The 15,814-nt window shown below is 40.6% G+C and overlaps 1 protein-coding gene across 1 annotated transcript in view; it reads right to left on the reverse strand.

The window, feature by feature from the left end:
• The window catches only part of dstyk (dual serine/threonine and tyrosine protein kinase), a 31,008-nt gene extending 20,146 nt beyond the window's left edge, over positions 1-10,862 (reverse strand). The window contains exons 1-2 of the mRNA XM_044123188.1: positions 9,681-10,862; positions 5,047-5,456 (exon numbers count right to left, since the gene is read on the reverse strand). Of these exons, the coding sequence (XP_043979123.1) occupies positions 5,047-5,456; positions 9,681-9,879 (609 nt within the window). The 5' untranslated portion in view covers positions 9,880-10,862. The remainder of the gene's footprint in view (positions 1-5,046; positions 5,457-9,680) is intronic.
• Between the last annotated feature and the right edge of the window lie 4,952 nt (positions 10,863-15,814).

Raw genomic sequence — 15,814 nt, forward strand, 5'->3', positions numbered from 1 at the left:
TTGCCTCAATTACTATTAAAACTTACAATATTTAATGCCAATAGGACATCATTTGGTCTTCAATAATATTCCACAATGTTTGGTCATAAAAATAAACACTTTTTTCATTGGCTCTAGTGGCCTTTATTGGATAGTTAACTGACTGGAAAGTGGGTTATGAGAGAAGGGGGAAGACATGCAGCAAAAGTCACCAGGCCAGGAATCGAACCCACAACAGCCACGCCGAGGACCAAGGCCTCCATATGTGGGCCGTGCTCAACCCCTGCGCCATCACACCACACCCATACGCACATTTTTAATCAGTCCTCTTAGTATAACCTCCTCAGATCACCCCCCCCCCAAAAAAAAAAAAATGTTTCTTAGACAATCTTCAATTTCCTGGAAAAGAGCACCATATTTTATTAAAAATCTCATGGTATTTCCATGATTAACCCTAAAAGTTCCCAGGGCTTTCGTAAAGGAAACATGCTTATTCATTTTTTATTTCACACCACGTCCACCTGAGCTGGTTTTTACAAAAAGTACTCATTTTGACAGGAATAAAAGCACAATCCACTCCCGCCCCACTGAGGATGACTTTGTCTGTTCACATCACATAAGCTGGTCCACTGAAACCACGGGCCGTGTGAGCTTTGAGCTTACGCTGTTGTGACTGTGAACTGAAAGGAGTATGGCTAATAATTCATAGGCATCACCTGAGGGGATTTCCTTGACAAACATGAGGTCGTATTCAGGGCTTCCCCCAGAAAACCTGCTAATCCCAGTGGAAGGGGCACTAGGACATCAAAATAAGACTAGGTAATTTCACGTTAAACATGCAACCATAGAGCTCTAAAAAAAGCCAAACATAAAGATACATAAATAAAATACTTCTTAAAAGTTTTCTTTGTTTAGTAATGACTGGTAAAGTATTTTGATTAGCTAGATGTGGTTGGTTATTTGTCCAAGCGAATGCAGTATCTGCAGGGAATACTGGATGGAAAAGGCCCATCTGTGATTGGTGGTGGAATGGTTTATTTACATTAACTTCATCAATTTTGAACTGCAGAGGCAAGCGAGTGTGAGGTATAATCGCATACACCGCACATTCTTTAGTTTAGTCAGAATGTGTGCTAACATCAGTCTCATTATGTGCTCAACAGGAAGTTCAAAAACTGCAATGTTAAATTATATTTGCGGTTCACCTTGAGCGTTGAGGCTTTTATACTTTGATGCAGTACTCGCCGAACAGAAAGGCAGCTGGGAAAACCCTGCATATTATGTCTGCTCATTGAAATAACATTGGCTACGATAAATCATACTTAGGTCACTAATGTGTTTTTTCCATCCTTGCAATCTCTACACCACTTCTCCTGAGCTTTCTCATGTTTGTTGCTAAAAAATTTTATCAGCTGTCTGCATCTCACACAGTAAGTAAATGTCCTTCCCAATGGCCAAATATACCAGTGTTTGTGAAAAACCAACAAACATTGGACATTATTTTAATATTGTTTTTGATGAAGAATTAAACATTTCAGACCAGTGCAAGCCAAAAAATGAGAACATCTGCTTATATCACATGCTCCTTTCTATTCTTAACACATAGCAGCACATAAATATTTGCGGTGTCCTTAGGAATGTTTGTGATGGAGGAGAAAAGGAAATAATGACACAAATAAAGAGATTTTCTTAAGCCTTGAAAAACAACATTAGCAAAAATAGACTTGCAGATGGTCTGAAAGAGAAAGCATGAAAAAGAGCAGAGAAATAGGGATGACCAACCACATAACAAAGGAGACAGTCAGTCCCGTCTCCAAGAAACAAGAGGCGAGTCGGCCTGGCCAGTCTCTTTGGAACAAAGATAGCCTGCAAACTTTTGTTTATGGCAAGATGAAGTCAGTGCAGTGTTTGAATTGCCTTCATGTAACCCCGTTTCTAATGGCAACTCATCAAAATAATGTCTGACTGCTGATTTTAAGATGGAGTCCAGCTTTAATCTTCAAAGCCTGACAGTAACTAAGTGCTTTATGGACAACATTGCAGATCTTTTATCAACAGTGCTAACTGGGACTGCATTGTAAAGCCGCAACAGTCACAGCGAGTGTTAGCAGCATCCAAGTAACTCTGTAAACCTGAGCAAATCTGAACAAAATAATGCTAGAACTGACTTCTATAATCTACCTGTAGTGCTAGGGTTACATGTGACCTATAATGTTTCCTTGAACAGGTTATGATACATCTATGTGGTTTATAAAACATGTTCATAACATTTTTAAAGATCATTCTTAGTTAATAATAGTTTAGCCTGGTCAGTTCTGCCAGTTTTGAGCTCCTTTCAGAATGAGAAGTCTTAGGGCGTCTTGTCACTTTAAATCCTAGTCACCTGCTGCTTGCCACGCCCCCAACTCAACTTTTACACTTGTACGTGAAAATGGCTGCAAACAGATAGAAATTATACAACCATACATGTTTGGAAAATAGAAGTGCACAACCAATAAGAATGTCACAAGTGGTTTCTGGATGCCCAGCAGTCGCTGTACGCAACTACAACCTTCCCATCACAAGACGATTACAGAGCCACAATCGCCCAGTATTGGAGAAACAATATCATGCTGACAGCCATTAATCCACGAGCCTTTTGGAGCAAAACAATGATCTGAAGTAAGTGCACAAATTTATCAACCATCCAATTTATTGCTGCTGATTTTCCTAACTTTGGGAGATCAGTGATCGGCCGATACTTACATTTGAGGTTGATCTTATCTACCGATCTTATCTAGCTCATCAAAGGTCTACAAATCAGCCACTGTCATCTTTTGTTCTACTGTGAGAAAAGTTTGACTGATCGATCGGCCCACCAGGTCATGTCTGGACATTTGTAGTTAACAATAGTCACCCCCCGTTACCAACTCAGAAACAATCGAGCAGGAAAACTGCAATCGGTGCACCCCTAATCTGAAATAGAGGGGGAAAAAAGAGACGAGTACCTGCTAATGTCACAACCAGTATATAATATAATATAATCTATTAAATCTTCTGTTGCTACATTTGTTAAACTACATTTAATAAATGTAGTTTAAGACTATATTTAATTTAGGCCAAGCTGGGAGCAGAGAATAAACTCCAGCATGAAGGACAGCTAATTAACAAGCTGGTTCTCGTCTGCAGGGCCTTTAAAGCACAGTGCTGTGATTATAGCAGAACAGTGTGAATACCACAGCCGGCAGAGAGATTCTGCGGTTTCATTTATCTCGTGTTTAATCACAGCTCTGCCTTACCAATTCAGCGGGAACATGAACCTCAACAGCACGCAGCTGTAGCATGTGACAAACCCATGTTTGTTAATAAGAACAAGCATATAGAGCGAGATCAAACTCACCCTTATGTCGTTTGAAGCGTCACCACCTAAGTGCGACACACTTTGATCTAAATAAACCACAAAACAAAGCAATTCCATCCATGGAAATTTGAACATGGGTGTAAAATTGTTGGTTTTGTTTTGCTAACAGATGTTTTCCTTTCATGCAGTTCTCTGTGACCTAAATGAAAATTTGTAGCCAAATGAAAACCAGGTCAAGGTCAAGACTTGGGTCATAACCTCTGGAGATCTCACAGCGTGCATCAAGCTTTGGTAAAAAATTGATTTCCACTTCAGTTGTTCTGAATTAGATGTTGCCTTAGCTAAGGTTTAGTAAAATAACCTCAAACTATTTCTTGTCAGTGTCCCAGAGTTCGAATTTTTCCATGGCAACGGCATCACAGCAAAGAGCTTGAGATCTTTTTTTTACATTACCCAGTCATGTGAATCACACCAGACCAGTGGCATTACGTAAGGGGGCTGGGACGGACGGGCGGGTCGTCCCGCTGCACAGCTAACCCCAGTTTCTTGGGCTATGTGATGCTTGGTGAAGGATCTTGGTCTAAGCGATTAGAGGCCAATTTCCATGTGTCCCACATGACAGGAGTGACTGCAGTCCTTCCACCGTGTCCAATGTGTTCACCCCCAAGGGATATTGTGATTTTCAGGTCACAGCGAATGAAATTGTTGCATGACTGCAACATGTCCAACGTTTCTCCCTATTCTCACACAATTATGGGTCTATTTCAACAAATGCTTGAAGCAAACACTGAGAGCAGCTGCTAAGAAGTGCATTCCTGAACAGCAGCATGAATCAGGTAGAGTGAGGGGGAAGGAAAGTGAATGGCCCAAGAAATAATCTGCTCAGCTCTGTAATCTCTTTGTGAGCTGAGCCATGTGAGAAAAAAACTAGCTTAACTGGATGAGAAAAAGCAAAGAAGACAATCTATGCATTGGTTTTTATAATTGGAGGAAGAACAGCCTCCTTACAAAATAAAACGCAGAAGAGACGTCAATTATTTAACGTGAATAGATTAAGATGATAAATTCTGTATTATTTGTTTTACAAGATGATAAAATAAAGACAAAGGAAACATACATGGTCAGATTAGCATCATGTGAGCACCAATATTTAAGCATGGCTACAAATCAAATTAATTTAAGTCTGAACTTTGACTAGGCCAGTGTAACATGAACATAGTTTGATCTAAACTAATCCTTTGCATTCCTGGCTGTATGATTAGGAACACTGTCCTGCTGGAAGGTGGACCTCTGTCCTCATGTCCTCCACTTTCTAACAAGTTTTCTTCCATGACTGTCCTGTTTGTACCTCCATCCATCAACTCTGACCAGCATCCCTGTCCCAGACGGGGAAAAACATCTCCATAGCAACAATATTTACCCATTTCAGTGTTCAGGGTTGGTCTCTAGCTGCATATAAAATAGTCCCCACCATTGTGCATATCTGAAATGACAACTTTGATTTGATATTTTATGATTCATTGAGAAGTCTATGAGCGATGCAGCAGATCGATAATTACGACTCCTAACAAATTCTCAAACTACGGAGCTGTAAGATGATGAGCACTTTGACCTTCATGTCAGATTCAGCTACTTTTTATATGGACAACTGGGAGTTATCCAGATAACTCCCAGTTATATGGTTTTGTCCATATAACTAGGAGTTATATGGAGTGGCTGCAGCCTACCTGAAGCAGAGGGTGATGCAGGGTGATTTCCAGCTCTGCTAGTCTGTGGGCTGGGTCCTCACACTCCTCGTGGATTTCCAGGTCCTCCCTGGGAACCGTATCCCAGCGACCACGGTTTGCAGCCAACTGGTGGACCAGCTCGTATTGGCCGGGCAGCGCCAAGCTGAGCCGCGTCTGTCTGCCGTGAGTAAAACACAGCTTCCTACGCTTGCAGACAATGCCGTGGACGCCGCTGCAGGCCTCTCCGGCCTCTGCACCCAGAGGCAGCAGCCGTTCCCCCAGCAGGCAGTTGAGCAGCTGGTAGCGGGCGGCGCAGTCCTGGCCGAGCACCAGGATGTACGGCGCAGCTCCCACCGTGTTGCGCAGGAACTCTTCCTCATGACTTGGGAAAGAGATGCAGCTAAGCTGGCCTGCAAAAGGATTTCACCAAATCAAACACATGAGCTGCAAAACTTCAATGATGCATGGTTTCCAGAAACAAATATTTATGACTGAGTTTTTTCTTCAGCAGATTAGATGTAAGATTAGATGAACTACTTAAGTATGCAGGGTTTCCTCTACATGTAACCGATCGTTTTACACCTCCGCTTCAAGATAAGAGCTGCCACATTTTCAGAGTGACGTTTTCTTTATATTTTGAAACAATGTAAAACACTGTGCACTTACACCAACGATAACCAGGGTTTGAAATTAATTTAAATATCAAATAGGCTGCACCGATTGCAGTTTTCTGACTGCTTACCGATTGCCGATCTTTAAAAAGCCTGACCTGTTGATTCTGGTGTTGACAGATACTTTTGTTTTGGTCTGAAATGTTGCTAAATATAGGAAGAAAGGTGCTGAGTTGGCAACAATGGGGTGACTATTGTTAACTGCAAACGTGCAGACATGACCTGGTGGGCAAGCCTGTCTTTCAAATCTCTCTCACGACAGAGTAAAAGAGTACAGCGGTTGATTTTCAGATCTTTGCGGAGGCAGATAAGATCAATGGATAAGATCCGCTTCTCATGCCTGTATCGACCTATCGCAGATCTCCAAGATTAATCAGTGTACCTCTATCACAAAACATTAAAATTTACTTTATTTTGAAAGTCTGCAAAGCTGGCTACCGTGTACTGTGCTGCTTTCAGGAATGAAGTGAAACTAGAGACGACGATTCGAAGGAGAGGGAGAGAAAAGGTTAACAAAAGGTGCCAAAAGAAGGTTTAGTTCTATGAATTTTTAACTCAAGCCTGTTAAAACGACCCATATTTTAACATATGTTGCATTTGAATAACAGTAAGGTCGTTAATTAATATAGTTTGGCCTTAATGTGCAACATTCAGAAACATTTTGAAGGCAGCCAGTAATTAATCAGCAGCGTCGTGTCACAGCCCACCACAACGCTTTAAAATAAATCCCAGATGATCTACCACAGTGTCTTTCTCAGAGTATGCTGTAGATTGCTGCTTACCACAAAAGACATCAAAAATGTTTTGTATCTGATAACAGCCTCTGGCTATTAGTCCTGATCTAACCCAAAGATGGGGAGCACATGCACAGAGGAACCAATTCAGCCTCTTTCCTGTACTTTCAGGGATAATCCTGCAGGACGCTGAGTCACAGTCTCCAAGAGTTACATAACAAAAACAGGACAACAAATACCAGGTTTATGTGCCGACTGCACCGGATGTTTAGCTGAACCCACGTTTGCTTTAAACCAAATAAAGAAAAAGACTAATGACAAAAGTAAACTACTGTTCACATGAGTCTTTTAAAAGACATGAAGAGCCTTAATGGAAAAACAACATTTTTCCCAGACAGATAAATATTCATATTTATATGACCCACCCATGTGATGAAATGAGGTTTAAAAACTAAATTATTTTTGTTCTTTTTCCGGCATCATAACCCTGTTAGACCAGGCCCAGAACATTTACTGCTTTTTTTCCTATTATTTAACCAAATACAATTTTACTTTCTAAAAGCCTCAATTTCTTCTGCATCCAGAACCAACTAAGTGTCGACGGGAACAGCTGTAAATTAGCACAACAACAGAATCAGCCCTCTTGTATGTGCATTTATTGTACAGATATTTAATTAAATGACAAATTAAGTGAGTACTGTCTCGATGTTAGACTGTAGAAGTTTACAAAACAACAAATTTTGAATTAGAGACGCACTTAACTGATACAGAGGTGTGATTCCTGTAAGGTCTGACTCTTGATTTTATATTCCAAGTGTCACAAATAAAAGAGGAAAAAAAAGTTCAGCCAGTTCTTGAATAGAGCTGGAAGTTTTGAATCCCGTGGATTACAAGATTATCCCCATTCCTCAACTGTTTCATGACCTTTTTTTTGCAACTCATAAAAGTGATTCAAACTGCATGTAGTCGGCCGGTGTGCTTAAAAACAAAAAGTGAGGGAGTTACTATTTTTTGGTATTTATTAATACAAGATTTGGAGGCTAGGAGGTCTAACTATTTGGCTTGCAGAGGAACAACTGGAGCAGGTCAAGGGGTAATTGGCAGACTGATGATAAAGTTTTGTAAATAAGGTTTTCAACTGAACAGTTGCAAGTAAGAAATTTGTTTTTTTTGGGCAGGTGACCCATCCAGGTTTACCCGATGGCTGCTGGAGATAAACACCATGACGGTTGGAAGGTTCATCAGCATTTTTAAACATCTTCAGAAACAGCCAGAGAAATTGCTGCTCGTAAATTTAACATTGACTGATTCCTACCCACAGGATGACACACTTTGTGTCCGATTCTGACCAAATAATAGTTTTGGTTTGCACCGATTACATAGTAATACCCAAAGCGTTGCGTCATAGAAAATGAATACATATTGTCTGCTTAATTTCCTTTAATCGGCTCTTGCATGCAAAGACGTGTCTAGCAAAAGTGTAAGGAACAGATGCACCCAAAGGCCACACGATGTGGGTGAATAAAAAGCGTTCAAGCAGCGCTGGTCAGCTGGCCTAAAGCAAGGTCCCCACATTTACAGAATAGACTATTTAGACAGAGTGATGTCATAAAAGCATCTAAAATTAGCCCAACATGACAATACATAAGAACAAGACAGAAAATATAAGCATGTTCACTTACAATGTAGTGGTAAATTTAAAGGTCTTGTATTCTACATTTTTGCTTCAAGATGATAAATGCTACACAAAGTTATTATAATACTAAATCAAATTTTTGCTTCATTAGGAAAACTGTTCCTCTTTTATTTAAATTAAATGTAAGCATAAATACTACAAGGCAGTAAAACCATTATATTTTATCTCGTGTTATAATAATCTAATACCATCTTAGTAATAATTATAATATGAAACTGGATATAATCCAATAGAGTCTAGATGTAATAGCACAACCAAGCAGCAACATGACCACAGAGTTCAGAAATCCAAACTGTGCTGAAAAGAGTCTAAAAGATGATCAAGTCTTGATTGGACCAACCCAAATAGGGTGCTTTCTTTAAATCTTGACCTGATCTCAGCTAGTTTAATTGAAACATGAAAGTTGCTCTTCGTACATTAACATAAAATAGACCAAAAACTAATTTCAGTGCTTAATCTAGTCAGCAGATAAAAACATAGATTTAGCTCTTTCCATTGAGGGCATTGAGCTCTGTGGTCTTAATATTTTGATCAAGGCTAATCTTCAGCTTAACATCGTTCATTCAAAGCTGGGAAACAGTTTTGACCTCCTTTTAACGTCATTACTGATCGTTTTCACCTTTCCCAAAGATGCGCTACACCACATCCACACGTCACATCTCTTGCTGCTTTCAGTTCTTGGTTTGGTTGAGCTCTGCTGGTTTCTCAACGCCCAAACAGATTTTCTTTCATCCGAGGTTCACAGTTTGAGTAGGAGGTTTAAACTTGGACCCATGTGGTCGTTCCAGCAGGGCAGTGATCCCAAAAACATAACAAAACTTGTTTTGGGATCAAAACTCCAGGTGGTCAAATAAACAGCCTGGAGCCACGCTAGAAACCTGAGCAGCCTTTTTAAAGTCATTAATAGGGTTATGAATTAAATGCAGACTAAAATAAAACTGTAAAAACACTGAGAGAAAAATAAACAGAAACATATATATGCACCAGTAATATATATTTTTAAAAAACGATATTGTGCCAGACCAATTTTACCTTGAATGACTGAAAAATCATATTTTAGTCCAAGTAAAATCCAAACAAGCAACTCCCACCATTCTTCAGTCGATAAACACATGAACAAACAAAACATATTATGATTGTTAGCTCAATGAAAAGATTAAGATTAAGGCTTGCACACAAAAGCTGTAATATAAGAAGTTATAATGCACTTTTCTCTCTTTATTGGGTCTTTAGAATAAAGAAAAATGAAATCACCAGGTAAGACTTCAAAGAAAGACAGAAATGGGCAAAGTCTTCAATTCAGCAAAAATTTCAACATAATCAGTGCATTTAGTCTGCTCATGCATTCAAGAGGAAGTTTGTTTTATCACATTAATCAATGCTTTTTTTCCCCACAGCAAGCAGATCTGAGCCCTCTGCACTAACAATTGGTTGCTTCCCAGTCTTTACAGGTTGCAAAGCAAACATACTTCTTTGATTAAATGTCATTCATTGTCTTATTCAGATGGTGTGGCTGCATGTGTTCAAGCTTACCTGCTTCCAAGAATGCTGAATCTGAGCTTATGGTTGCTGCACATGCATTGCTGTAGTTTTGCCTTATTTCTCTGAAGAACACATTGGTCTCCTTCAAGTTTTTCTTCAGCTGTATGGAGTGCTTGTTGTAGCTGTTAAACGTTCTCTGCAGTTCCCGGCCTAAAGGAGTAATTTTATGTTGCTGTACATTTCCCTCCATGGTCGACAGGTTGAGCTGTTGTCTTTTTGGCGTGATTTATTTATTTTTTTTGTTTGTTTGTTTTTAGCAGGGTCCAAATTCCGAGGGTTTTTATATTATTTTTATAAGGAGCAACAGAAGTAAACACGTCCTTTTATGTAACAATTAGTTAATTGTAATGCTTGACCTTCTCATGTGGCTAAGATTATTATTATTAATTAATTCAGCAAAATGAATAGTAGTAGGTAAAAAAAAATACCTTGAACAGGAATGTATCAATAGTAAACAGTAGCTTTAGTCTCAGAGAATAAGGAGTGAACATTTGTTGTTTTACTGACAAAAGCTGTTAGCTAGCTTGACGTCGCGTGCAAAACAAATTGAGTGGAAAATTTACCAAGCTAGCTTCTGTTTCATATTATGATAAAATATATTTATATTTACTCCAGGTAAAAACGTCGGATAGAATCTAGATATTGTTTTGCTCACTTACATGCCCCACTTGTATGCTAAGTTATATCTGTCTGCAGCCTAGCTCCTCCAGATACGTTAGCGCCGCTAGCCAGAGGGCATCGCCTGCCCGTCAACAGCTTGGCCTGGCAACACAAACATCCTCTTTAACTTCACATAAACCACCCAGAGCACGGCGGTGCAGCCCCCAGTTTAAAAGACGGGGCCCAAACTCCTCTGAAAATAAACAGCCAAAGCGGGACCACAGCGCCAGTCTTCCTCCCGATCAGGCTAAGCGTCCGTGGGAAGGGGACTGCTTCCTAAAGTGGCCGTAGAGCAGGAATACCAGCAGACATCTTCCAGCTTAGAGAGCGACAGTAACGCAACTAAACGAGGATGGCAGCGTCAGTTGGCGAAGAAGATGAACGGTAAAGGCTGCAGTATCGCAGGGCGAGGTGTGTCCAAATAGAACCGCATAGCTGAGCAGGGACCAAGCAATCAAATCACAGCTAAACAGAAAGTCGAGCAGAGCGAAGTTAGGGAATAAAAGGGGCGGAGCCAAATGTGACAGGGCGCATTGCCACATGGGAAATGTAGGAAAACTGCAGATACACCTCGCTGCAGCAAACAGAAAGGGACGGGGACGGACCACTGTCAGTCTCAGACCTTATTTGGAAATGAGACCATTGCACTCCAGAAATGAAGGGGGCGCTGTTTCCTATAATATTCGCGACCTACGAGGTCCTTCTCAAAAACTGTCAACAACTGCTGGGTTTTCTTCTTGTTTTTTTATGGCGGTTGGCAAACAATTTAATCTGCATTACTGCAACCTTCCAAATTGGAGTATGGAGCAGACAACTACAACAATCTTCCCAAAACAGATGATCTTCTTAAAAAACTAGAAATACAGATAATAACTATGTCCCTAGATGATCTTTGAAGCAATTGCCTTATATCTAATTTACTTTTAATTCTATATAAATTTCAAATTAACACCTATCTTTCATGCACATACTTATTATATTCTAAAAAATGTTGTGCTTCATCTGTTTATCCACAGTAAATACAACAGCCTTTATTATGTTTCTTAATTATTTCAAGAGTTGTTGGGGTTTCTGATTTCCAATGTGTTTTTTATTTGTTCTTACTTTGGAAACACACCTGATTACGTGGAAGATGATAGATGGATGGATGGAAAGTAAAATTAAAATTAAAGATGAATAAAAACCACTTAACTAAAATTACACAAAGACACAACAGAAAGGATAAAAACAGAAAATATCAAAAATTATTTTTTTAGTATGAAGATTAAATGGTGTCTCTGAAGGTAAATACCACACAACCAGTTGCACATTACCTTAAACACACCATCTCATAATAGATATTGTGGTGGCTTTATAGTATTGTGTTTTGAATTGAGTTTTTAACCAGCTTAGTCACTTGATTTTTGTGCTTTCTCTTATTTTATTTATGTTCAGCACTTTGTTTCAGCTGCGGCTGACGTTAAAGTATTTCATATATAAAGTTGTTGATGGTGATGGCTTCATCCATGCTATAAAGATATATTATATCAGAAACAATCACATAGAAAATCAACTAGATCTATTTTGCAAAACTCTGTCTTGTCTGAGCATAAAACATTTCCTCATCTGGTGTGATCTTGGTTTCTGCTAAAGGTTTCCATAAAGGTGTCAGTTTTGGAGCAGGAGCTTCTTTTTTGGTCGCTACCCAGTTGGTTTCCACTGGGGAAGCTGGTTTTACAAGTTTCCAGTTCAAGGTAGACCAGAATCTCATTGATTACAAAGTTGTTCTTTTGCTTAAATGTTGAGGTATGAGCCCCAAAAAAAGCAACTATTTTAATAAACTTTGCTAAATTTTCCAAAAAGAGTAGCAAATATTTAGCCAGGATTGAGAATCATGGCCTTCCTTTCCATTTTGAATCAGAGTTCATTTCTTCAGGTCAACAAAAGCTGCAAAAAATGTTACTGTAAATTATAAAATTTATTTACTTTAAATTAGATTTATATATATATATACCAGAAAGTATATATATATACCAGAAAGTCTCATTGAGAATGTGAATGCAGCAGTGAGAACAATCCCTACCAATACCATAACAGAAACCAACAAGCTGATTTACAACGCAGCATCAGTGATCCTTGAGCTGCTTGGTTATAAGAATAACAATGACAATAACAAATACCCACCATGGAAAAGACGGTTAGAGAGTAAAATCAAGGCAACAAGGAGGGAAGTGAGCCAACTATCAGAGCTCCATAAGGGAACAATGAAAAGATATAGTACAGCCAGATGCCCATACCTGAAGCACTCGAAACTGCCAAACAGAGGCTCCAAGCCTTGGCCAGCTGCCTAAAGAGATACACAAGGGAGAAGGAATCCAGAAGGATTAACAGGCTCTTCTCCACCCAACCAGCTAAAGTGTACTCTCAGTGGCAGGGGAATAACAAGGCTGGAGACCCACCAAGGCTGGAGACAGAACAATACTGGAAAAGCATATGGGAAAGGGAGGTGTCCCACAACAGCAATGCAAAGTGGCTGATCTCTGTACGAGATGACCACAGCAGACTCCCTGAGCAAAATCCGGTAACCATCACTGTGGCAGATGTCCAAGAAAGAGTCTCAGGTATGAAAAACTGGACAGCACCAGGGCCAGACAAGATCCATGCCTACTGGCTAAAGAAACTGACTGCGACTGGCAGACCAAATGAACCAGCTGCTACAGAACGGGAACCACCCTGAATGGTTAACTGAAGGGCGCACAATCCTGATCCAGAAGGATCCAACAAAGGGCCCGGTCCCATCTAACTACCGACCAATAACCTGTCTCTCCACAACCTGGAAGCTCATGTCAGGCATCATAGCGGCTAAGATAAGCAAACACATGGATCAATACATGAGCACGACACAGAAGGGCATCGGGGTAAATAGCAGAGGAGCCAAACACCAACTCCTTGTAGACCACACAGACTGCAAAACCCGACACACCAACCTGTGCACGGCTTGGATTGATTACACGAAAGCCTATGACTCAATGCCACACACTTGGATCATCGAATGCTTAGAGATGTACAACATCAACAGGACCTTGAGAGCCTCAATGCGGATGTGGAAGACCACCCTTGAAGCCAACTGCAAGCCACTTGCACAAGTATCCATCAAATGTGGCATATACCAAGGAGATGCGCTGTCCCCACTACTGTTCTGCATAGGCCTGAACCCCCTCAGCCAAATCATCAACAAGACTGGCTACGGATACCGACTCAAGAATGGAGCCAACATCAGCCACCTCCTCTACATGGATGACATCAAGCTGTACGCCAAGAGCGAGCGAGACATCGACTCACTGATCCACACCACCAGGATATACAGCACGGACATTGGGATGTCATTCGGACTAGAGAAGTGTGGTCGGATGGTTACAAAGAGAGGGAAGGTCATCCGCACAGAAGGGATCTCACTCCCAGAAGGAACAATAGCAGACATAGAGGAAGGTTACAAATACCTGGGAATATCACAAGCAAATGGCAACCTTGATGAGATCACAAGAAAAAGAGCCACAACCAAATACCTTCAACGAATAAGACAAGTCCTGAGAAGCCAGCTCAATGGCAAGAACAAGATCCATGCAATAAACAGCTATGCCCTACCAGTAATCAGATACCCTGCAGGAATAATTAGCTGGCCAAAGGAGGAGATACAGGCCACAAAGCCTCAACAGACAATGTGCTCAGTGAATGTCTCAAACAATGGGGAACAGAAGCTGAGGTGCCGGAGGAACCATCATGGGAGGACAAGCCCCTGCATGGGATGTACCACCGGCAAATAACCGAAGTGGCTGACATCAGAAAATCCTACCAATGGCTGGAAAAAGCTGGACTGAAGGACAGCACAGAGGCCCTCATCATGGCCGCCCAGGAACAGGCCCTAAACACCAGAGCAATTGAGGCCCAGATCTACCACACCAGACAAGACCCAAGGTGTAGGTTGTGCAAGGAGGCCCCTGAGACAGTCCAACACATAACAGCAGGGTTCAAGGTACTGGCAGGGAAAGAATACATAGAACGACACAACCAAGTGGCAGGCATAGTGTACAGAAACATCTGTGCAGAATATGGACTGGAACCCCCAAGATCAAAGTGGGAAACACCCCCGAAGGTAGTGGAGAAAGATCCTGTGGGACTTCCAGATCCAGACAGACAAAATGGTGAGGGCGAACCAACCAGACATAGTCGTGGTGGATAAACAACAGAGGAAAGCCGTTGTGGTGGATGTGGCAATACCAAGTGACTGCAACATCAGGAAAAAGGAGCATGAGAAACTAGAGAAATACCAGGGCCTAAGGGAGGAACTGGAGAGGGCCTGGAAGGTGAAGACCACAGTGGTGCCTGTGGTCATCGGGACCCTCGGGGCAGTCACCCCCAAACTGGAACAGTGGCTACAACAGATCCCAGGAACAACATCAGACATCTCAGTCCAGAAATGTGCAGTCCTAATCACAGCCAAGATACTGCGCAGAACCCTCAAGCTCCCAGGCCTCTGGTAGAGGACCTGAGCTAAGAGGAAGAAGAATCACCACCCGCGGTGGGTGAGAAGGGAATTTTATATATATATATATATTTTTTTTTTTTTTTATTTTTTTATTTTTTTTTTTATTTATTTATTTATTTATTTCACTCTAAATATGAAAGAGTCACATTTACAGTCAAACTGATATTTAATATTTTGTAACTCTACCTTACTATCCTTCGTTTTATTGGAAGTGCTGATGATGTGATATTTTTTCTAGGTCATGTGTTTGTTTTTCTCCAAATTTTGGTCACAACTGCGAGACTTGGCACCAGAATCCATTCATATCCATTGTTCATCTTGTGCACAATGTTCCTTTGCATGCACGAGTGAATAAATGTCTGGCACATCGCTCTGTCAACAAGATGCAAAACAAACGGACTGTCCACGGGGGGTTAATCAAGATACAATGTGTGGATGAGAGGCTACTTTTCAAAAATTAAATCTGATGACTGCTGATCATTGCATCCTCACTGGCACGTCCATTAGCTGTTCCCAAGAATGCACATATTTCACACATATATATTTACACACTGAACAAATATATATAAGCGTAATAAAGAGTACACATTATTCCTGTGCTCAATCTATTTGATTTCATTGAAGTGGTCCAAAACGCTTAACCTACTTTCTGAAAACAGGTGACACGATGCTGACCTCTTGTGGCCCGCAGCTGCAACGACATGGCACCATCAAAACCTGTTCCTTATTTTCTTTAATTATCTAAAGCCTCTGAGCAAAAGTCGATACAAATATAATTTGCGCAATCCATAGTGCAGCTAAGAAAGGAATGGAAACACCGTGGGTATAAACATTAGCCACAATGTGTGTTTATACGCTATGGCACTATAAATAACTTTTTTTTTTTTTTTTTTTTTAAAGAATCAGATTTAAGGAAAAACCTCACAGTGCTTCTATGGAC

This window comes from Gambusia affinis, linkage group LG07 (genome assembly GCF_019740435.1).
Source record: "Gambusia affinis linkage group LG07, SWU_Gaff_1.0, whole genome shotgun sequence".
In the NCBI taxonomy this organism is placed as follows: Eukaryota; Metazoa; Chordata; class Actinopteri; order Cyprinodontiformes; family Poeciliidae; genus Gambusia; species Gambusia affinis.